Source organism: Indicator indicator, chromosome 1 (genome assembly GCF_027791375.1).
Source record: "Indicator indicator isolate 239-I01 chromosome 1, UM_Iind_1.1, whole genome shotgun sequence".
Classification (NCBI taxonomy): Eukaryota; Metazoa; Chordata; class Aves; order Piciformes; family Indicatoridae; genus Indicator; species Indicator indicator.
The window spans coordinates 102941848-102966872 of NC_072010.1; the positions used below are offsets into that span (position 1 = coordinate 102941848).

General features: G+C 37.2%; 1 protein-coding gene across 1 annotated transcript in view; it reads left to right on the forward strand.

Annotated features, from left to right (window-relative positions):
• Nucleotides 1–812: 812 nt before the first annotated feature.
• Nucleotides 813–25025, forward strand: part of ROBO1 (roundabout guidance receptor 1) — a 540195-nt gene continuing 515982 nt past the window's right edge. Inside the window, exon 1 of the mRNA XM_054392605.1 lies at nucleotides 813–921. Coding sequence (XP_054248580.1) covers nucleotides 813–921 — 109 coding nt within the window. The remainder of the gene's footprint in view (nucleotides 922–25025) is intronic.

Below are 25025 nucleotides of genomic sequence, written 5' to 3' on the forward strand. Positions count from 1 at the left end.
GTTGCAGGGTCAAGGTTTGTTAGGTAACACAGATTATATACATAAATTCTCAGAGCTTCTCTTACTGTTGGGGAACTGTTCCATTTATGCAGCATCTGCTGACAGAAACCTGGGTGGGAGGTGGCATTGTTTGTGCTATTTTCCATAGGAATAGAAGACATTTATGCTGAATAAGAAACACAGCTTTGAAAATAAAAATAATAATTTTCTTTTTTAAAAACCTTTCTTTCTTGTCCTATAGATGTTATTTTTCCTCTCTTGTCTTGCCCCCCTTTGTGGGTAGAGGTGGAAGCAAACTGTTTTTGTGCCCATTGATAACTGTAATGAGTTTCAAGTGTCAACATTAAAATGTTCTGTGTCATCAGCTCTGTGAAACTGCAGTGAAATATGCAAGTGAAGGATACAAAAAAAATCCTCTAGTTTCAGCCCGGCTGTGTCCCCTGCTAGGGTGCTTGTGGAGAATGTTGATAAACATTGGGAAGGGATGAGAGGTGGCAGAGGAAGGTGAGGAGCTGGTGGCTTCTGAGGGACCGCGGAAAGCTGCCAGTGCATCTCTTCTAGCATCTAAGTGCCAGAGGCTCCAGGCTAGGGGAAACCTTTACGACTGTTCCATTTTTACATTCCCTGGATGAAAGAAATAAGCAATGCAATGGACATTTTTAATAAACATTTCTAGTACAAATAATATTTTACATCTCCTTCTGCCTCTGCTGAATAAGTGCTGTTAGCTCCAATTATTCATTCCTATGGAAAGTCTTCTAGTTTATCAGTACTCCAGATAGAGGTGATTTGGGGTTTTTTTGCTACCTGGCATGGCTGTGCTGTCACTGCTGCTGCTGCTTGGGCTAGCAGACATAACTGCTGCTGCGGACATCGTGCCTAGAATGAAAGCAGGGTCAAGGTGGAGAGGTGAAAAGAATCGTGAGTAACCCAGGCTTTTCCTTCTCTTCTTCTCAGCTCTCTATTTGAAGAAATGTCTTAGGCCTCATTTCACTGTGTAATTCTTCCTCCTCCCTGGGAGGTTATTATTTAATAATAACCTTAAGGCTATGTAATTTTAAGTATTTAAATATGCATGCAAGAAGCAGGGGCCACACCTTCTGTATGCTCCACACATCTGCAGTACAGTCCTGTATTTCACTGCCAGCTTTCGGAACTGCCTGATCTGTTTAACTCCTCTATTTCCAGAGGGCTGTGAGACTTCCAGGGTACAATCAGCTACAACTTTTCTGTTTATAGTATTACCATTCTGCATGTTATTCCAAATGTTAACATTGATAAATGTAGCAAATTTTACAAGTCTACTGTTTGTGTGAAGGCAACCTTGTAACTGCAGTGATTATAGTAGGTAACTTTATGGGTATAAATGGGTAACTACATCTTTCTAGATCTACATATGTAGAAAGGAGGATTTAATGCAGCATTTCAGCTTGCGCAGGGTTTTTTGATGCTGCACTTAGAGAAAATAGCATTACTGTGAGAAAAGGAAAGTAGATGAGTCATGGTAATATTAGGGAGTGAGACTGCCTACTGCATACACAGCTGCATAACTGAAATAGCCAGATGATTATTTTCATTGAAAGGGCAACTCAGTTCTTGCTTACATTATTCTTTATTCCTGTTCAACTATTTATAAATAAGTGTGCTTCTGATAAGCAGTATGTTATTATGCCTGTGAGCTTTTGGGGTGTTTTTTAGCAATACATAGATTAGAAAAAGGGGAAAGAATACTGAAAATGGAATGAAGGTTTTCAGTTTAATTCAGCTAAATATGATGCAGTTGCTTGGAAAATTAATGTTCTGGAAGTCCCTAAAACAACCAGAACTGGGAAGGTATTCTTGTTGGTATCCTTGGGATGGATGTTATCCTGATAGTTATGTTATCTGGAAGCTGATCTGAAGCCTGAGTAATACTTGTTTTTCCTAAAGTCTGAACATACACATCAATAAATCTGCCACTTCACACAGTCCCCTATTTAAGGAAAGAGGCACTGGACTGGGTGGAACTGAGAAATGCCTCCCTCACTCACAATTAATTTACATCTAAAAAAATATACTGGCCAAGCTAGCAGGCCATTAATGTGTGCACAAGTTATGCACAAACCCAGCATCCTAAGGCTTATAAATATTTAACTATATTAACTAATTGTGACTAAAGGAACCCTTTAGTGTACTGCATGTGGAAACTGAAGCACGAACCTAAGACGACATGCAATCTGTGAACTGAATTTTTTCCATGGCATGTTCCTTCCTTGGCAAAAATGTCTTCCAAAATATGTATCTGTTTATCTTTTCAAATACTATCTTTTATTTACGAAAAGGCCAGTTCCCAGAGTAAAAATATGGTATTTTTAGTTGAAATGTTATGATTCTGAGTGTGTAGTCTGATGATTTTTACTATGAAGAACTGAAATGGAGGTATAGGTGCCTCACAAAAGCATTAATGAGGTTAATTGGTTTAGGATGGCATTTAGCCATGATGAGTAGATTGTACAGATTGAGAAGTTTAAGAACACCATGTCTGGGAAATTGTTTTGCAAGTATAAGAGATCATTTTATGACATCTATAGTTAGCTATTAGACCTTATGGATTCAAATTGCTTGTTTTCTTTTCTCAGGACAGGGGGCTTTCAATCTAGCCCATTAGCCAATTGCTACTATTTGGTTGAAGAAAAAAACAGGGATCTAAAAGAGTTTTTATACCATATTGATATCGTGATACTTAGTTGCTTAGACAGCTCAGTTATAGAATATGTTAAAAGCTGTGTATCTGAATCAGCTATCCTTGAAATTAAGAAAAAGTGTTTGGATCAGATTTTAATGTTCCTTTCCCCCCCCCCCCCCCCCCCCCCCCAATATTAGCAGCAGTCTCACTAAGAACAAGAAGAGAGATTTTACTGGAATTCCATTTGCATTGTATACTATTTTGCTTTGCTGTCCATGATGTCACAATTTCTTTAGTTGCAGAGTGCATATACGCAATGCTGGGTTCTCTTAAGTAGTGAATAGCTCCTTTCTGAGAAAGGAGACAGCCAAAATGTTGAGTAATTGTGGTTGATAGAATCTTTGTCAATTGCTATCGATGTTATATATTTGCCTGTCCGTTGATACAGTACTCAGAGATGTTGTTTTGCTGGCTTATTTTTGCACATCATAGTTAAAATACTAATAAAAAAAAGTACTCTGAAAAGGCTTGTGATTGTGCAATGCAATGTGCTCATTTAATTAGAATACACTCAAGCTGCATAACCAAAGGTTTGTTGTTTTTTGGGTTTTTTTTAAAGACAAATAAAAGAGCACACGACTGGTTTCTGCATCTCTTAGGAGGAATTTTCAGTAACACATTCAGATGTAGCAATTTAGCTATGCTGTAATATCTGCAATGTAGAGAGATTTCAAAATACCTTTACTCCAAATGGTCTTTCACAACTTTGCATGTCTTCAGATTCTGTCATGCTTCTCTAAAAAAGATCATGGTATTTTAAGAAATAAGAAACAGAAAACTTGTGATTCCACTTCCAGCCATGCATCTAAAGGGTAAGACCAAAGTAGACCAGCAAGGACTGCAACAAAACTCTCATTTATATGTGTGGTGTTTGCTTTACCTGAGCTTATATCTCCTTGGACAAAGCTCTGTTCTTTACTTTCTCCATGAAGAATCTTGGAGCTGGAAAAGTTGTAGCCTAGTTCTGCTCCACCACAGCTCAAATAAGTGAAAGCAAATTTGGAGAGAGTGAGGAGAAATTGTAATTTCTGACAAATGCAACAAATTGCCACAAAAAATAGCATGGAGAGAATATAAAAGGATTTATTCCCATATGCATCTGTACTTTTCATTGTATCAGCATCTAGGTGGAGTGGGAAGGGAACAGCACATATCACTGATGCAATATTAAACACATAAAATGTTTAAATGCATTAAAAAATGTTTAATTGCTTATACTTTGGTGTCTTCAGGCCCATGTTATTACATATTCTTTGTATGCACTTCATTTTTAGAAAGCAAATCATTACTATTTGTATGCCCATATTTTACAGCTTATGTGCTTATGATCATGGGAAATAATACAAAGAAATCTCATTGTTATTTTGATACTGAAGCGACAATGTATTAAAGATATCTTACTATCCCTCAGAAAAATTATTAGAGGAATACCATGGTTGTTATTAATTGCCTATGTAATGCATTTTTACATTGAAGATTGTACAGGCATATTTTCCAATTTTATAACTTAGTATGTTTATTTCTGTTGCATATGTAATTAATTTTGTTAATGGATTTTTAATCAAAATTGTTTGTTTACTCTGAATAAAATGTATTTTCTGTTTTTATGGAGGAGAAAACTGTAATTGTAAGGGCAAGGTTTGGATGCCATATGTAAAGATAAGAATTCAGAATTGTCATGGAGTAAATTGCCAGAGCAGAAAAGTAACTTTCATATTTTTTATAGAAACAGAATTAATAAGTTTTATTATTTTACAAGGTGACAAAACTATTCTTTCTCTGGTTCAATTCATTTTACATTTCAGGCAAAGAGCTTGAGGTCAGCATCGTTGTCTTATTTGCTGTGTCACTAGGAATACCAAATACCATGGTATTCATTTAACCATAATTATTATTGGGATTATATCACTAATATATCACTAGGAAAGAAGAGTGTTCTTGCTGATTCTTTGTATGTTTAAATGCACATATTCATGTATTTATGTAATACACACACACACCTATGCACCTTCTAAAAATTCCCTGACTTTCTCGCCTAGGCACTCAGGAACAAAATATGCACTTGCTGAACCTGGATTCTTGTAAAATTTTCAGTAGTTTAGTTGGGTTTTGTGAAGAACTGACTTTGCAGGAATTTTAATATTTTTAACAGGAATTGTGTGCTAGAAAGACATCTGAAAGAGAAGGTCTTGTAGAAGGACAGACTCTTGAGAAAGGGCTGTTTTTTAATTCAAACTTTTGCTCCTGAAGCTCAGAATGTAAGCAGAGTGCACGCGTCCTGTGGGCTGACAGTATGCATGTGGGCCTCTGTGTAGGCAAAATGTTATAAGAAGGCAAGCCACACAGTTGCAGGATCCAGACTGTCTAGACCAGAATATGCTGTTTGTTTGTGATCACTGGATTTAATGTTCAAAACATTTTACAACTTGAACTGATCAAAAAAGACAATAAATATAAATATAAAGTACTTATTTGACAATGAAGGTCTTCAAATGGAGCGTAGAGCTAGTATTAAAGTGGTAAATATTCTGAATATTTTGCATAGTAATGCTAACTTTGTATAAAGCATTTCTGTCCTTGTTCTGGTTGTACTTTATTATATTCTTACTGTCTGGTTCAAAAGTACCATTTCTGAGTTTTGCCCCTAAATTATAAACAACCTAAGCACAGAATGCACAGGTTCAGGAGAAAAGAAAATGCTAATAAGGTTATCAAGGTTTTCTTAGCAAAAAATCTAGCACACACACACCCTCCCGAAAAAGTCAGCGTATATGTGATATTTACTGGATTTCAAAACTATCAAGCTATTTATAGAATATATCAAATTAGGAAATGTAATAAAAAATCTAAGTTTAATTGTAACTCTAACCTATGCAAATTGCTGTATAAAAGCAATGTATTTATTACGCTTATAAGAATTTTCACTTTTAAAAAGGAAATGTGTATATAAATGTATAAAATAGCAAAAGATATTATAAATAGTTGCCATTTTCCTACTTCTGTGTCCCTATAGAAAAAAACCAACCAAAATATTTTTTTCAGATTTATTTACAAGTAGACAGTAACTAAAACTTTCAGTCCATTTATTGGGACAGAAAGCTTTAAAATTCCTGTAACTCGTGTGGTAAAATATAATAAAAATAATTTCCTCCATCTACTTTCAGTATTCACGTAAGTTTCCAGTGGCCTAGGAATTTCTTAAAATAATACTGTTAATCATAATTTATGCAGGGGGTTTTTTATGTTTGTTCAGTTGGTTAGTTTTTTTAATGCTTTGTTTTCTTCACACTGGTGCCTGAAGCCTGTTTGGCATTTTAAATGAGTCAGCTAATACAAGGTACATTCACAGCTACCTTAACTGTTAAAAGGCTGCTTTTCCAGTGCTAAGAGCCCATCAACAACCTATCAGTCACTTCTCAGTTAGTCCCAGTCCATTCTTTTCCAGGTAGAGCAAACATGCTGAAATTCTTATTTTCTGGTACAAATGTTGTATTGCTGTTCATTGATTAGTTAGTAGGTCATGAATTTTATATGGCATTTGATACTCTTAATTTTCACCTGTCTTCCACTGATAAAGAAATGTAGTAAATGTTAATGCAAAATCTAGCTGTTTTTCTCCATGTTTCCTCAGACTCATCACAATTTAGACAAGTTGAAATAAGCACTGGGGTTAAATATTGCAAGTTATTCTATGGTTTATAATTGACTATCAGATAAGTATATTCTTCCAGTTTTTTGGGTATTTTTTGGTTTGGTTTTTTTTTTTTTTTTTTTTTTTTTGTAAGAAGGAGTGTGGCTTTATCCATGTGGATATGTGACAAAAAATAGGATTTAACAGTAGTATTGTGGCCTCAAAATGAATTATGCTTGAAAAGGAAAGGATGAGTGACAGTATGTAAAGAAGTTAGGAGGGACACCTTATGACTGAAAAGCTTTTTTAAAGAAAATCTTTCTTTTTAGTATTAAGAACACATTAAGTCTGTATATTGTTTCTGTGAAAAAAGTCATCTCTGACTTCAAACCAGACCCAGGACCATAGGTTAGTGCTGTGAGCCCAGTTTGTATATATCAGTTGTGACTGAAAGTGAAATGCCCACACTGTCTGAGACACCCTGGAATGGCCTGTCTGTGTCTGGCGTGAGGGGAGCATCCTCTACGGGCACCACAGGGTCAGCACCTGAAGGTCAGAAGCCATGCTTTGTGCTAGGGCCACAGATCAAAGACGTGTGTTGAGCCCAACCCATGCCCGGCTCTTGTCCAGCTTGAGGGGAAGGGGATGGCAGAACAGAGGGCAGCAAAGGGCAGCTTGCTGCTGTCTGAGCAATTAATACTAGTGTAATCCAGTGGTGTCAATCATCCTAGACACACTTTTTCCAGGAGGTTTTTTATAATGAGGTGAGCTATAGAATTTAGGCCAGATAGATTGCTCTGCAGACACCATCTTACCAGGGAGCCATTAGCCCTAACATGACACTGACCAGGCATATCACTGGCCATGTGCCCATCTCCTCCATGTGGGGGTGCCCATAGGGTGGGCTCCCTAAACAAACAGCTGCTGTGAGGGTGCCATGGGCAAGAGATTAATTTCTCTATCCAGACAAACTCTCCTGGTTTAATGTAAAAAAGTGTAAGGCTGAGTACACCTGCTTTAGATTGCTAAAAATAAGTGTTCTTTTGAAGAAACCAGCAAGCTCCTTATTTAACAAAACAAAAATTGTTCTTGAAATGCTGTAGTCTTTGATGTTTGTTACAGTATTTAACCTGACATGTATCATATAATTTTAATGTGCAAGTTTGTCTGTTATCATTTTGCAATACATACTTCACTGGATGCTTTAAACAGATGCCCAAACCAAAACCATTTAGAGATCTTCAGAGTCAAAGTGTAGCCAGAAAGGTTTAATATAGCCTCTTCTAACCTTGAAGCCACTTTCAAAGTACTTCTTTTCTGCTTTTATGTAGCTATATTTCTTACAGGAAATCTTTCATACAATGCTGTCTTGGAGGATAGCACTTTATCACAGACACTTTAACGTGAAGTAACTCAATATCTAAAAAGACCTGTGAACAGAAAAAGTTCATAGAAACTTAGAATGGTTTAGATTGAAAGGGATCTTAAAGACCATGCAGTTCCAACCCCTCCTACAATAGGCAGGGACAACTCCGCTAGAACACTTTGCTCAAAGCCCAATCCAGCATGGCCTTGTGCACTGCCAGAGATCAGGACATCCACAATTTCTCTGGGCAACCTATTCTAATGCCTCGCCATCCTCACAACAAATAACTTCTTTCTTACATCTATCCTCATTCAGTTTAAAGCCATTACCCCTCATCCTGTAACTACATTTAGTGTTGACCCCTCAGTGCTGGGTTGAAGATTAGACTCGATGATCTTTGAGGTGTCTTACAATCAGATGTTTTCTGTGATTCTGTGTCATCAGCAAACTTGCTGAGGGTGTATTCAATCCCATTGTCCATGCCACTGACAAAGATGTTAAACAGTGCCAGTACTGATCCACTCAGACACTGAGCCATTGACCACAACTGTTTGAGTGCAACCATCCAATCACTTTTCCACCAAGTTGTCCATCCCTCAAATCTGTGTGTTTCCAATTCAGAGGCAAGGATATCATGTGGGACAGTGTCATATATTTTGCACCAGTCCAGCTAGTCAGTTCTCTTCTCTTATCCACCAACACTGTAACCCTGTTATAGAAGACCACCACATTTGTCAGGCATAATTTGCCCATAGTGAAGTGCATCTGGCTGTCACCAGTCATTTCCTTGTTTTCCATGTGCCTTAGCACAGTTTCCAGGAGGATCAGCTTTATGAGCTTGCCAGGCACAAAGATGAGACTGATTGGCCTATAGTTTCCCAGGTCTTATTGGTGGTTATATTTCCCTTTTCCAGTCAATGGAAACTGCACCAGAGTGCTGTCACATCTCAGATATGATGGATAGTTGCTTAGCAGTGTCACCTGCCACTTCCCTCAGGACCTCCAGATGCATCTCATCAGGTCCTATGCACTTGTGCACCTTGGGTTCTTAGATGTCCTCAAACCTTGTCTTCTCCTACAGTTGGTGGTTCTTTGTTTTGCCAGTCCCTGCCTTTGTTTTCTGGACATTGATTTTAGATGGTATATGACTTTAGATGCTGAAGACTTTTTTTGTGTCCTTGAGCAGATATGGCTGATAAGAAACTTAGAGCAATGGTGAAAGGAGAGATTAAGAAAAGGACAAATATTTTGAAAAGGAGAATAAGAGAGAATAGGAAGCAAATAAAAAAGTGACAGTTTAATAGCTGAAGGCTGAAGGAAAGTAAATAGAAAGGAAAATAAGGAGTAAAGAGAATCTAGAAGGGCATAAACCAAACTGCTTGTTACCATTTAACTAATTTACAATTTCTCATTCAAACTACTTGGTCTGTAGTATTCAGTATCCCATTTTCATCACACTCGGAAACAACCTCTTATGTTGATAAATAAATGTACTTAGAACTTTATTTTTTCTAAGTTATGGGGATAAAATGGCCTGGTTTATTTCAGCATTGCCTCAGTATGTTTTTCCAGTGGAAAACTGAAATGAGATGACATTGATTCATAAAAGCATAAGGATTTTTGAGCAATTAAAATTTGGAACATTTGGTGCCCCAGAACTCTTTAAGAAATTTGAATTAATTTAACTGAATTTCAATGTACAGTGTACTATGTGATAGTGAAGTCAGTGTACAGTGTACCTTATGATAGTCAGTGAGATTACATTTTGGCAAAACACTCCACAATTTCAAGAGAGCCCTTTAATTATTTTGAAATACTTACATGACGAGAAAAAGAACAAAACCAAAAAAAAAAAGCAAAAAAAACCAACCCAAACTCCCATACCATTATTTGTGTGCTCCTATTTGTTCTTCATTTGTGTGAAATTATTTCATTATACATTTTAATAACATCTATTTATTATTTCTGAATAACAGCAACAAATAATTGTCCTTTTTGTAACTTGATTATGGTGAGAAAGAAATGCCCATTTCTCTTTTTGAGCCTTTCTGTACCTTGTGTTGAAGTCAGCCTATGCATATTCTCCTTTAAATATATTTGACAATAATTTCTTTTTAATCACTCTATAGTGTTATTAAGTCTTAAAGATCAAGTCTTAAGACATTATATGTATTCTTAACACCTGTTATGAATTTATGAATTTATAATTAAGATATGGCAAATGTAAATATTAATAAAAATATTAATGACTTTTTATTAATATAGAAAACTGCCAAAAAACTATTAAATAGGTTTGATGTAAGGTTGGAATATATATTTGCAATAGGAATGTACAGTATTTTTTAGGCATATATGACAATTTCAACAATTTTCAGCAAACCAGGAGGAATAACAGAGAATCCCTGGAAGCAATATGGTGCTCGACAGCAGTTGGAGGGACTCTCAACAAGAACTGTAAATACAGGAGGCAACAAATTAATTACTCGCGAAAGGTTCTACCGCCAAATGGGGAGGTGCAACTGCTGTTTATTAGCTCTTGAGGCTTTTTGGGGTGTTCTCGTGCGCCAGGCACGGCTGGCTGCCGGCAGGAGTGCCATGCAGGCTGGTCTGGCATCAGCAGGACAGCAGCCTGTATGATGCTATTGCTGCGATCGGCTCTTGCATCTTCCTGGGTAAACTGAGGCACAGCAAAATTCTCGTTGCAAGAGGAAGCGAGGCTTGGCTCCGGCTCCTAAGGCTCGTGGCTTCTCTAGCTTGCAGTGAGTAGGGTCATGGCTTTTATCCCAGGCTTTGGACCAGGTAACTTAAGGCAAGGCAGCTCAAGGCAAGGCAGCTTCAAACATGGCAGGTGCAAGGAGGCAAGGCAAAGCAAGGCGACTACAAATCAGCCTGTATATATATCTTGCCTGAGATTTGATTAGGCCAATAGGGCAACCAAAGCCAGCAAATAGTTACTCAATGAAAAGGGATTCTGCTGGGCTATGGCCACAGCAGACAGGCCTGGTCAGGGAGGAGCAGCGGTCAGTACACGTGCTCTTACCCCAAAATGAGACTTGTTTACCAGACACGTTAGGTCCTATTCCTTTGCTCCTTTTCCTGTGTTACCTCAACTGCAGGAAGGAGGGGGGAGAGGGGGACCATGTCCAGACACCATCAGTACCTATCTGGGTTTGTGCTGAGCCCGTTCGGCCTTACCACCACCACACCTACAAAAGTAGTTTTTTTATTGCTACTGTAAGTCCTTATAGCTATGACCTAAGGATGATGGAAGAGTGAACACCATTCTCTGTATGAACTCTACTGAGATCTTCAGTAACTACTGCCCCTACTTTTCTCTACTAATATTATATAGACAGGCTTCCCAGTATTTAATCTCTTTCTGCCTCTTTGCTTGGTGATATGCAGGTACAAATATCCAAATAGGAATATGAGAATCACCCACTACCTAGATAAGCAGTTTGTGGTGCTACAACTCTGCTTTTTCACCAAGAGCACTATTATTAACTCAAAGACCTAAAACCATGATTAAAGAACCTCAAGATTTAGAAAAGAACAGTAAAGAACTCTCTTATTCCTCTTAAGGTGATCTTTACAACCTTGCATTTGCACTCAGCTCCTCCATTTTAAGTCTGTTTCCCAACACATGCAAGATTCAAGTAGTCCTTGCTTTTCTCCAGGGTCTGAAGCTGTAACTGGGACACTGTCTTGCATCCCACTGTTAATGAAACTGCAGGACATGACCAGCTACATGAGACACAGATGCATTGTTTACTAATGGGGAATCGAGGGATGTTTTTCTTTTGATGATCTTTCTACTCTGGTTGTGAATCTGAAATCCTGCCCTCAGCCTACTTTCCCACAGCCAGCAAAAGAAAAGGAGGCAAGGGCACTCGGTTCCTCCCTGTCTCTCGAGGGAATAGCAAATGAGAATACAGCAATGCTGTAGTTGTGGCAATATTGCCTGGACAGGTACTTGGGAGTAAGTCTGTTCTTTCTTCCCATGTGTTCATTTCACTTCTGCTGTGTCATTGTGCTGCCACCTTTGTTGCATACTTTGGTCTCTCAGTTTTCATTTTTTTTTTTTTAAATCTTTTTCAAGCTTTAAAAATCTACTGCATCTTTTCCAGTATCTCATGTGTTGCCAACCCATGTGGCAGTGAGCCCTGGGTAACCAGTTACCCGTGGAAATGAGCAAGCTGGTACTGCTGTGGTCGATATTCTAGTCTATTCTCGGGATTTTTTTTTTCATACCTCTTGGAGAACTGAGCTGATATTTTCACCATCCAAGTTGCTTTATGAATTTCGGCAAGATGAGGATTTTGAGTTGTAGGTTGAAGAATTGGAAAATCCGGCTACCGCTGCATAAGTTCAAGTTAGAACATGGCAGCATTTCAGGGTCACTTTTATCTGCTGACAGAGATGTTTTAGCCAAAGTAAAAAGCTTTCCTTTTTATTTTGATTTTTTATGAAAGTCTTAATTTCTATATCATGAGGTGAAACATATGTGATTCTATATTGAGCAATACTGTAGTTAAGGAGTTGTACTTAACTAATAAACAATATGGCAAATGGGTATTAATAAAAATATTAATAAACTTTTATTGATATGTAAAATTGCCAAAATTAATTAAATAGGATCGTTGTACAGTTGGAATATATATTTACAATGGGAATGTACAGTCTTTAGGCCAAATACAACAATTTTATGCAAACCAGGAGGAAATCACATGAAAGAGAGGATCCCCAGAAGCGAAAATGGCGCTCAACCACACCGTGGGGGGTGAGACTCGATAAGGACCTTTAAGCCCAAGAGGCAATGAATTAATTACTCACAGCTGGTTTCACCAAAGTGGGGAGTGCTGCTGCTGTGTATTAGTTTCAGAGGCTTTTGGGGCACTCACCAGCAAGGGCGAGAAGGAGCCACACTGTCCCAAGGCTGGTCTGGCTCCAGCAGATGGCAGGCGGTTTATGACACATTCTTCGCGATGGGCACTTGCTTTGTCCTGGGGAAACTGAGGCACAGCATGATTCCAGTTGTGAGGGGAAGCAGGCTTGGCTCTGGCTCCTAAGCTTCGTGGCTTCTCTGGCTTAAGATGTGTGTAGGCTTATGGCTTTATCCCAGGCTCTGGACTGTGCAACTCGAGGCAACTTCAAGCACAATAGGTCCAAGCAGGTTCAAGCAAGGCTTGAGCAAAGTTTAAGCAGGGCTTAAGAGCAAGCCTCAAAAGCAAGCCTTAAAAGCAAAGGAAAGGCATATCAGCCTGTGTATATATCTTGCCCGAGATTTATTTGGGCCAATAGAGCAACTGAAGCCAGCACATAGTTACCCAATAAAAATGGTTTTACCAGGCTCTGGCCATAAAAGGCAAAAATAAAGGCCTGGCTGTGGGGGAGCAGTGGCCAGTACACATGCTCTTCCCCTGGTAAACAAGTTGATGTGCATGGTCCTGTCCCCTTTGTTCCTTTTCCTGCCTTGCCCTGACTTTCTTCAGGAAGGAGCGGGGGAGTGGGGGACCATGCCTAGACACCTTAGGGCCTGTCTGGGTTTTGTGCTGGGCCTGTTTGGCCCTACCATGACAACTGTTTACACAAATATTGTGGATAATGGTGCCTGTGCATACCTGTTTCAAAGCTTCAAGAGAGAGCTAGATGCCTACATGCCTACAATCCACTGGCACCCTGAAGACCTTCTTAAATCAGTCTTGATGTTTTTTCTGTACAACATAGTTTTCCAGCAAAAAAAAAAAAGTATAAATTTAGTTGTCTGTTCATGTTATTTTTATTTATTGTAACATAGGGTTTAAGTATTTTTCTGGTGTGTCGTTGTCATTTGTTTGGTTTGTTATTTGTATGTTCCTAAAAATGAATGGTTGCCTGATTCAGATCTGCCCTCCAATGAAGTTACTGCTTTATCATGATATGTTGCTGGATTACTGATGTTATAAATCTGACCCTTTAGTTAACAGATTTAAAAAAAAAATAACAACTCATGACAATGAATACTTATAGAAATCCTCATTTCTGTAGGAAGGATTAATGAATGAAGATACCACAATCAAGTCAAGATAACATGTATTTGTTTTTTAGAAATGGAACTCAGTGTTAATAAGGATGTGTTTTTGTATTGTGAAGGGGTGCATGTAGGAAAAATAGTGAAACAAAATAAGAAACATGAAGTTTGCTCTCTATAGAGCACCTGCAGGGTAATATGTACTTTGTGTTTCCTGGATATTTTTTGGATTTTTGTATTGGGCTATAAAAACGCTAACCCAGGGAAGACTCTTCCAGAAATGGAAGTGGTTGATAATGCTACATTTCTTTCCTTTGCTACTTGAAAACTACAAGAGAGCAAACTCAAGACAATCATTGGTACAAATTCTGAGGAAGAGCTTAAGTTTATCTTCTAAATGGCTATTTGCTGAGTGGCCATATCAGTGATGTGATTTACTTGCTTTTTGCAAACACCCATTTAAACTAGGTTTGTTCACAAACGATTAGAGAATGGATGTTTTTTGTATAATTACCTATATTTGCATTCTTGCAAGTAATAAATGACAAGTATTTCAACTGTTGTCATTCTCTTAAAAGTTTGGAATCCAATTAGGTACCAAAAACTATAGTATGTTAGTTCAGGGACTAGTCACATACTACATAAGCAAACTTTATACACGTTTGAATAAACGCAGATTTAGCAATGCATATGCAGAGTTCATACTTCGGAAGTGTATGGCCTATATTTACAAGGAATATATTTACAAAAATCAGGATTACTTCTTAGATAATGAAAAAGGCATGGGATCACCACACTAGTTTTACTTGGTACCATGATGCAACATCATATGTTTTTCCAATGATGCAGTACAACTAAGGCAAAATTCTATTAAACATAATTTGTGGCCTGCAGAGTGCTTGGAATATCAGTGGTTTTTTACTTTTTAAATGGAATATGGTATAAAACAAAATGAAAGTAAACAAAAAAAAAAAAAAGAGGAGATTAACATGCAACAGAAATAATGAAGCCTATAGATGTATGTTTCAGGTTAATGCTTTTAGTATTTTTAGAGGTACATGAATACATTTAATTCCTTCCTCTCCATTTCTATTTGTAGCACAAACCTCTGTCCTTGCCACTAACTTTTCCTGAAAAAAGGACACTTGTGGGGGTCTCTCTCTCCTACTTAATCTCCTGTTGTCATGCTATGTTTAAGATCCTGGTATCTCTGAAAAACTTTGTGTTTCAGGAATTTGGGCAAAATAGAACAAAAGCCTTTTTTCAGTTGTGAACCACATACTTGAGTGGAAGAAGGCATCGATCACACATAGTATACTAAAAGTCTGTTTTTGAGTAATTATTGTGAAAATTACAATAATTACAAAAATCTACAAGATTTAAAACCTGGATGTACTGTGTAGTTTGAAAAATCTGTTTGAGATGACATACGGTGAAAAAAACGTAACTCCTATAGAAAGATACATTTATTTATTAATCTTTGACATATGTTTAGAATCAATCAGTTTGCTATTCTCAATTACACTGCCTTTCATCAAGGTTTTTATATGTTTCAGCCTACCCAATGGACTGAATTGTCAGGGTGGGAAATTACCTCTGTGGAATGTTTCCTCTGATAGACTGCAGTCCAGAAAATGGAGCTGCTTTTGTTCCCTGCATTTTTATTTGCATTTTCTCCTCAATAGGCATTGCTGAAAGGAGCAACCTTTTGCAGGTCTTACTCTCTTTCATTTTTGCTCTCCCAAATGTGATTCTTGGCTGTCACACAGTGCACAGAGAAAGCCCATTCATGTTTTGGGGCTACCCTGGATATCCTTTGCCAGCACAGGATGTGGATACACACAGACGCTCTAAACAGAGAGTCAGTGAGGAACAAAGGTCTCCCAGCTGCTGACTTTTCTATGTGCTGAATCAGAGCTGGAAGGCTTTGAGAATTTACCTAAATCCTTAGACCTATTTTTTCTCAGAGTGATTTCTGTGATAGAAACAATGCACTACAGAAAATGTAAGGTATTTAATGACAAACAGATGGAGCCTGTGTATTGTTAACGGAGAGAGGCTACTGTTTTGTGTAAAGAGAAGCCAACACAAGATATTAAGAATGAAGACAGAGCAGGTTACAGGACATCGTAACAAGGTATTAGTTTTACACTTGGTCTCTTAGATATTGCTTAAAATAATGTCCACTATGTAGTTTGTGTGCATGTCTTCATTAAAAAGAAAAAACAAAAACAACCTACCAAAAATAAAACAAATCAACAAACCCACAGAAATCAAGAAATAGATATTCCATTTTTTGTTGTTGTTGTTTCTAGTGCTTTCAATATCATTTTACAGAAACAGTCTTTTCCTTTCTTAACACCAGTCATCCCTTTAAAACAATATCCAAATATAATATTTTTCTCACAATTAATTTCTGGTTGGTTTAACATCTGTTGATGTGGTTTGTTGATGTTCAGCTACCAATAAAGACTTTTTTTTTTCTTTATGTATGTGTGTATGTGTGTGTGTTCAGTGACATAAAAAAGAATCTAACCGCATGTTTCCTTGAAAACAGAGTCTCATGGACTTAGATTTTCTTTTTTCTTGAAGTCCATTGGGAATATTACAGTTTTATATGTCAGCTACTAATGGTTTTATATCCAATATTTGACATAAAAATCACATGGCCCTGAACGGAAGTGTTTGGTTGTGGATTTTTTAGCAAAGCCTGCTTAGTTTCATATAACACTGTGACATTAATGTCTTCTTTTTTATGACTGTAAACATTTGAGTTTGCATTTTGTATGCAGCACCTTTGAGCTTTAATTGGACATCTGATAGTCTGTGTACACAAGCACCTCCCAGATGATGTGGAAATTTTAGACTGGGAAGAAATGATGTTATTGTGCTGGTGGATGCAGAGTTTAGTCTGTTTTGTCATACTGTCTCCCAGGAGTGTCTGCTGTATTTCAGAAACCCCTTTCATATGAACCATTAGACAAATATGAGGCAGGTGCCAAAGCAAGACTTGGGTAAGCATTTCATCCCATCCAGATTATAAAGTTCACACGTTAAATAAATAAATAAATAAATAAATAAAATTAAATTAAATTTGAAATCTTGAACATTAAAATCTTAATCTGTGAGGTTACCTCTGTATCTTTTGGGGAGTGTTTAATTTATTATCATATGTTCTAAGTACTGTCCTCATTCTACTGCTGTAGATGCTTTGGCCTGTGCTATGCCTTACTTTGGGGGGAATCATGCTGTAGCTGGAGAACAACAAATGCTATTGATTTGTTTTTTGACAGATTCTTCGACAAGCTCTCCCCCTTTCCTTCTGCAGCTGCAGCACCTCCTGTTCTGTGAAAATGTATATTCTCAGATACCCCTCTTTCATACACATTGTCACTACTTAATTTAACTACAGGAATCATCAATGATCGCCTGACAGGGCTGCACCGAAAGGTGATTTGAAGAGTTAGTTCATCCTGGGATTCAACCTTTTGGGATGTATTTTATCAACTGAATTTTGATTCTAAAGTAGCCCCAGCCCAAGAAATACAGTGTAGCAACCTCTCAGCAATTGTAGTATCTAAAGACATTGATTGATCTGTATTCTGCACATCACTACCAGGTACTACAAGTAGTAGTGTTTGTTGTCTTTACTTCATGGATTAAGTCAATGATAGACAAAGCATGTATGGGAATTTGAAAAAGCCACACAGAAAATTAGTAGTTTTATAGATGCTTCTCTTGTAGTTCTAAACTTATGAGAACTGGTGTTGCTAAAAAAAAAAAAAGATGTATTGATATGTCAGTATATAGTGCAAAGTCTATATACGGATATGCTCTTGTACATGTTTTTGGCTCGAGATATATTTTATGATAGTTACTGACAGTGTTGCCATATGTTATAACCAGTGAGGGAAATAGGGTCAATCCAGAAATATCTGGGCATATGTGATCTTCTGAGGACATTGCAGCAAAGGTAGAAAGCAAATATAATTCTGGATTATCTTAAGCATTTATTTAGTGATAAAATTGTTTTGGCAAAGATTCCAGTAAAAGTTATATGTAATCTAGTGCACATATATAGCTACATATTCTCTCCTGCAGTGTGAAAAAATTAGTACCTAGCTCTCACAAAGACAAAACCTCATGACAATGAAACTAAGCAAGAGAATAAAAATTGAAGTTACAATTTCAGAACTTAAACAGTTCTGAAAAATCTACAGCAGCTTTTTTCATGATGGAGGAAAATGTGTTTTCTCTGTGCTATAGCAAAGTAAAATGATTTAATGTGTTTTGGAGTCCAAGAGACCAGATGTATACGTCAATTAAGGTAGTAACTAAATAAGGGTGGTATACCTATGAAGGCTGAATTTAGCCTAGCAATCCCCAAACTTCTCATCAGAGAGTTTCCTTTGAAGGAGTCAGTAAGGGGAGCCTGGGGAAATTAACCTCATTAGGCTAAAGTTTGCCTTTAGACCACTCAAAGTGCAACATTTCTGGACAACATGTCTCTACTATGGGCTTGAGGTCCTCAATAAAACAGGAAATGTCTTTGGAGCCAAGAGCATATCTAGGGATACATAATTCCAAAGCAGTCAGGAAAAGGAGTCACAGCAACAGAGAAAACATGCAATAAAGCATGTTTCCTAGGGAATTGAATGCTTACCATCAGATCAATCTCCTTGACATGTGAGCCTGATGATTTCAACTACACAATCATGTACTGAGACCACCTTAGAAAATCTGAGCTTCTGTGCTGTTATAAAAAGCCCTGCTTTACATTTAAGTCATATTACTAAGCAAGAATAAGGTATTACAAACAGTAAATCAAGTTTAAGATTACACACAGCAGTCTCCATCAGTTATATGGAGAAGGAAGTATTAAAAAAGACATCTGCTGGTAAATAGCCTGCCAAGCACAACCTGCTCAGTGATTGCATTAATTACAGAAATGAGTGAATTCTTTTGTGAAAGGGCCTGAAAATAAATGTATGGTACTTGTAGAGCATGCACAATAGCATGCATGTCAGAAGTGTTTACTCGACAGTTGGATAACTGTTACTTTGTCCAGATAGAAGTCATGAGCTATGAACTAGGTTTCCTTAGTACAGTGAAATAAGACTCTGGAATAAAAAGAAGCAGAAGCTTCTCATTAGTTTGTTAGGACAGACCTGAATTGTACATATATCTCCAAACATTCTGCATTAAGTGTTAGGATTATACCTCTCCAGTTTAGGAAGACAAATCTAAAGAAAGTCATAATACACCTGCATGAAATTTTGAGATGTGACATCACCCTTTGCAGCTGTGTTCTTTTTTTCTCAGCAGCTCCCATAATACAGTTGATTTTTTTATATATATAATTTTTATCTGTGAGAGTAATCTAGCTCTGTGTTATAGCTACTGACTTTTCCTACAAACAGGAAACAAGCATAACAGCTCACTTTTCACCATTGTATCAGAGCAATAGAAAATTGTTTTGTTAGGAGTTGGCAAGGTCATCACTGCTGTTACCAATGAAACACAGACTCCATGTTCTTCTGTGTAATGTTTTGTATCATTCATAGGATTGGCTGGCCTCAGTGGAAGGCAGGATAGAAGTACCTTATTCATCAGAGAAGCATTACAGCTGCTTTAAGCTGTACCTTGTTACAATACCTTTCATTCTGTTTTGCAAAAATGCTTCCTTAACCTCCCCAATTTAGCCAGTGTGAACCCAAGTTTTCCCTATTTGATGCTTAATTCTACTGTTTTCTTGTAGTCAAACTGCTATAAGTGCTCACCTGAGTTTTGATCTTATGCAGGTAAAGGGAAATAGAGCCCAATAGGCCCGATCTCCTCTAGGTATACACATATGTATCCACAAAAGAGAGAAAACAGATAATGCCAGCAGTGTCCAGCCTGACAGCATGCTGCTGATTGTTTGTAGAACTCTTGGAAGATACATTGTATTCATACAGTATGATATTTCAAATGAAAATGTTACTGCCTTGCAGATGAGTTATACCTATTTCAGGTTAGCATTTGGATTAAAGTTAGAAATTACCAAAGAATACACGGAAGCTGCCAACTACACTGAATGTGATTTCGTGCTCAAATAGACAAAATGCAACTAATGTAATCATTGATGAGCACTCTCAGAAAATGTCAGAATTCAGATTTAAAATCCAGTAATTAGCTATCCAGCTCCTTTGATTGTGCAACACTTTTTCTGTTTTGTGCATATTCATGAAGATGTGTTCATGCTCTTAGGTTGCTACTGTATTGTTACTTCAGTACGGCAGTTACAGACTCAGCTGCAGTACTGAAGTGAGGGAGCATTCATAGGAAAAGTCATCATGAGGTTGTTTGGGTTTGGTTTGTTTGGTTTGGTTTGGTTTTTTAATAGACACTTTTCTCAATCCCTTGTGTCAGTGTCGATACCTAACAAAATCTCTGTGGCCCGTTCAATATCAATTTTGTGCTTTTAAAGCCTTTTGCAAGCTTTTTTTACAGTTCTTCCTCCTTTTCGTTCCTTATGCCACAGCATCTGCAATAAGCCTGTGGTAAACCAAGTGGCTTTACCTATTCAAAAATATGCAAATATCTAATGTAACATTTAACTTGTGTAGTCTAATTATCTCTGCACCTTCACTCCACACATTCCTAGGATACAATTTCCAAGTTCAGGAAAAGAGGCATATTTTGTGTATTTAGTGCAAAATTTCCATGCATTCATACAGTAATAAAAGCAATACCTTCCAGAGGCAGGTGGGAACAACTACTTACTGAAACATATCTATAGCAGATTTTATTTGCCAGACTACACCTGCTGCAGTTATTCAAAGGAAACACACTTGTGTGCCTACCAACACAGAAAAATAATTCTTTCACCCAAAATGTGTAAAGACACTTTTGCTTAATCAAAACCAGTCATTTTAATGTAGGATGTCAGCATGGAAAAATTTCAGGATCTCAGTGGTGAAAGATCAAAAAAAAAAAAAATTGGTTCTTGGAAAAAAAAGGCACTAAAAGAGAAGTTATTCAGATTTACCTCTAAACTGCTACTTTCATGCTTATTAGTAGTGTTCATACATTCCTGACAACTAGCAATTTCATTTAAGAGTTATAAAGTATAGAGATGAGATGAGGAGTATTGTGAAGTATTTAATGAGCATTTGTTAGGAACTTTTAAGATTCTGTAGAATGCAAGGCACATTCAGTAAAATTCTTTCATACTAAGTAAAATTATTTCATACTAAGGCCCCCAGTCTTAGTAGTTTAACTTCATAGTAAAATGCTCATATAAAAGTGAAAAAAGTTATTAATTCTGAAACTGTAAGTGAGAAAACATTTCAACTTGGATCTGAGCTTTTCAAGCTACGTATCTGCCAACTACTATTCTGGTGATTTGTTTTTTAATTCTTCATGCTTCACAAGTGAGAAGAAATTTTGCTTAATTTGCAAAATGTGCATGCATAGGTTGTGAGTTTGAATTTCAGAAGGATGATCAAAATAATGTAGAAAAGCTCCATTCATGCATTAATTTTTTTCTAATGTAATTATTAAAGCATAATATAGAGTGTAAATCTCACTTTGTACAGAATATTTGTTTAGACTGTTGCATTTTAATATCTGAGACAAAAAGCCTTCCAGAATACTGCTGTTGAAACCAGTTCACTATGTTCTCATCTCATGGAAAATGCAAACAGTATATTCACTGAGATAAATATCAGTAGGTACTGCTCTTAAAATAGTACTTGCACTTTTTATGTGAGTTCTGTGTGCAACAGGATTCATATGATCATCAAATCCCAAGGAAAGGTGATGGAGAAAGTAGCAGTTTGGGATTTTTCATGCTTTGGAGTAGTCTGTCTGCATGGGTCCTACAGTTTAAATAAGTTTATGAAGGAGAACAAAAGACTGCTGTTAAACTGGCCGTTTTGATTCCTCGCTTTGAATTATCTTCAGTCCGTCTATGGAGAGAAATAAGTGTGAGGATACCCTCAGATTGAAGTAATGAACCCCTACTTGTCATACACAAACTTGCATCTGATTTCAAAAACTACTTACTATATTTCTATATACAGATCTTTAAATTGATTTCAAAAACTACTTACTATATTTCTATATACAGATCTTTAAATTGTTTTTATTGTCAGGAGTTCAACAGGCAAATGTACCAAGTCAGGTGCCATTTAAAGTAAGTAGAGTAGCTGTCAGAAACATAACCATTTCTGGACCAATTCTGCTGCATATGAGATGACAAATGATAAAATAAGTGGAGTATTTTCCAAGCTACACAGTAAAAAGAGGCCACTTCCTCAGCTGGCAGAAATGAATTTAGTGATGAGATTGATTTGTACCAGCTGTGGATAATGCCCACTTTTAGAGAAGAGCAGGAGCAAAGGTAACAGCTCATTAGCATAGACTGTTTTTGCTGTAATCAAGGCTTTGGGGCTGTGCGGGAGCTGAAGGTCTGTCTTACAGACTTCTTTTGTACAACATGGGGGTATCTTATAAAAATACTTTGCATTGTTTTTTGGCTTGGTGGCTTTTGCTGTCAGCTTTCTAGTCTGAGCTTGGTTTGGTCCTGAGCAGGTTTTTGTTAAGTCCTGTGACCCCAGTGGCTATGTTTAGCTGGTGAATATTTGTAGTCGAGTCTGGAGAGGTTACTGCTGAACTGCTATGGGAAAGGGATTAAATGATCTGTGGAGGAACAAACCCAATATGTGTCTCCTAGTAAGGAGAAGAAAACACCAAGGTAGTAACAGGTTGTCCAAGCAATTTTTCCTCAGGAAATAGTTTGGTGGGCTTTGGTCTTAAAATGGTAACTTAAATTGATATGGGAAGACTGAGCTAGCCTGGTTATTGTCTGTGTGGGAGGGGGATTTCAGCTCTCACACTGTGACAACTTTTTTAAATGTATTGCTGGTTTTTATCTTTCTCTGCGTTGTTGGAGTTTCTGTGGTTAATGCTTACCTTCTAGACTGGCTTTGTTTTGCCTTTTTTTTTTTCTTTTTACTGTAGCCTTACATTGATTGCAGAGTCCTAGGTGTAGTGAGGTGAACAGTTTAATGCAGCTCATGGTGTATCACTTGTTTGATCTCAGCAATCTAGAGTCAAAGTTTTTCTTGTTATCAAGACCAGAACATCAAAGTGGGTAATCTCATCTCTCTTCCAAAGCTTTTACCACTGAGCTTTGGGGAAATGGTATTTAACAGAGTTTTGAGTCTTGTTGATCTTCCTGAAGTAAGCTTCCTGAAAAACAGAGGAACCCTTTTGATTACAAGGGACTAAAAGGTACCTGAGGTTTTGTTTCTGTCTGTAAGATAAAATTGTAGACTATTGACTGAATAAGCTACGTACAGTTAAAAGGAGTCAATGTTGTGTCTTGCCATTAACTATAAGGCTGGCAAATTGTAATTGTGTTTAACTTAATGAGGACTGACTAATGTAATGTATTCCTGTTTGTGGTCTTTTTTTAACATGCTGTATAAATGCAATTAATAATTATGCTAAAAGTTCTTAAATGCTAATGCTTAGTGTATTGAGTTGCTAATACTGTGAAGCTCTGAAATGGCAATCCTTACTGCACTGGAAAGTCCTCCATTATCCTTCCTGTAAAAACATTCTTCAGAGAAGTTCAAGGACACAGCTTACCAAAATTGCTGTTTGTTCAGGTTTGTTGTTTTCCAGCTAGATGAGGCATGTTGGCAGGTAATTGGTTCGGGCATGAAGTGTCTACATCTCTTTAGCAATTATTGCTGCTAACAACAATCTGGGGTTACCTGCTCATATTTTGTAGTCTGATTTTTGTTTTGCTTTATTTTTAATGTCAACAGCTGATATCTCAAAAAGCACCCTAGCATCTCTCGAAGTGATCATCAAAGTCTTGTGAATCATGAGATTGTTGAGTGACTCAACCTTTATCCTTAGGAACCACACAATTTTCTTGTGGTGATACTGAGTCCACTTCAGCTTTATGTTTGGAATTGTGCTTTTCTATTGTGTTTAGCACAAGTACCACTTGTTGGTTGCTAGATATTTTTTGAGGCTGTAATGGTCTTTTTGCGTACAGTGCGATATTTTTTTTCAGCACATTTTCCTACGCGTTTAGGCACTGAAATTCAAAATTACGATTCTAAACTTGCAGTTTTTTACTGCAATTTGCTTTGTAAGCTGATATGCCTAGAAGGCACAGTGCCCTTTAATTCTGGTATATCTTTAATGCTGCTGGCTCTCTGTATGCCTTTAATAGCTTCAATACATCAATATTTTCTATTAAGTATTCATACATGCAAAAAGTCTCCATTGGAACTAAGTAATTGGCCTTTTTCCTCCATAAAATTAGCTCAGCTATTGGGCACACAGATTCCTTGACTTAAGCTAAATTAACTAAAAAAAAAAAAAAAAATTAGGTTTGCTGTTCATTATGCTAGCAAATAGCAGTACTCTACCTACCATTATGCCACAAGTGTAAAACGGGAAACAAGGGCATATTCTGACCATGATGGTTACTTTAAGGTCACTTTTGAATGATACTTTGTTTTTTGATCCCATTAGCAATGTAATTAACTCTCTTGAAGAGCTTCATGTTGTTGGGGGAGGGAGTCTCCTTCCATTAGTGACTACAGTCAGCAACATTTACCTTGTTTTACATTTGAAAGCATGCCTCTTGAAAGGGGTCCCTGAAAAACCTCCATGTGAACAATGTGTTTAAAGCTGGGGTAGATCTCTTGGCTCTGTCAAACAAACTCTGGGAAGCTGTATATCAAACATCAAGGCCCAGATCTCTGCTGTAACATGAATATTACCAAGTTTTTGTGTTTAGTTTTGTGAAATCTTAAACTAAAGAGATCATATCATTCTGAAGCAGATAGCATCACTGAGCTAATTCAAAGGGGAAACAAAAAGCTGTGAAGATATGGCTATTATGGAGGTAGATAAGGACAGAAACAGTTTGAGAACATTCCTGCGACTTGGCTTGATGAGGGAAATGCAGCAATGAAAGTTAGGTGATCGTTGCTTTTAATGCACTTAAAGAATTAGACTAGGCTATCCTGAGATGTTACCTGTGCTGTAGCTAGGGTGAAAGCGTGTGAAATGGCACCTGATACCCTTGGAAATGCTTTAAGAAATGCAAGGCAGTTCAACTATAACAACACTGGGTTTAACTGTTGTTTTTCCTGTCACCAGGGCTCACAGTTAATTGTTTCTGCAGCAAGTACTGGCAGTATTTAAGAGAACTTTAGAACTTTTGAAGATAACATGATCTTCCATTGCGGTAGCTTTCTTTCGCTAAACTTGATTTTGC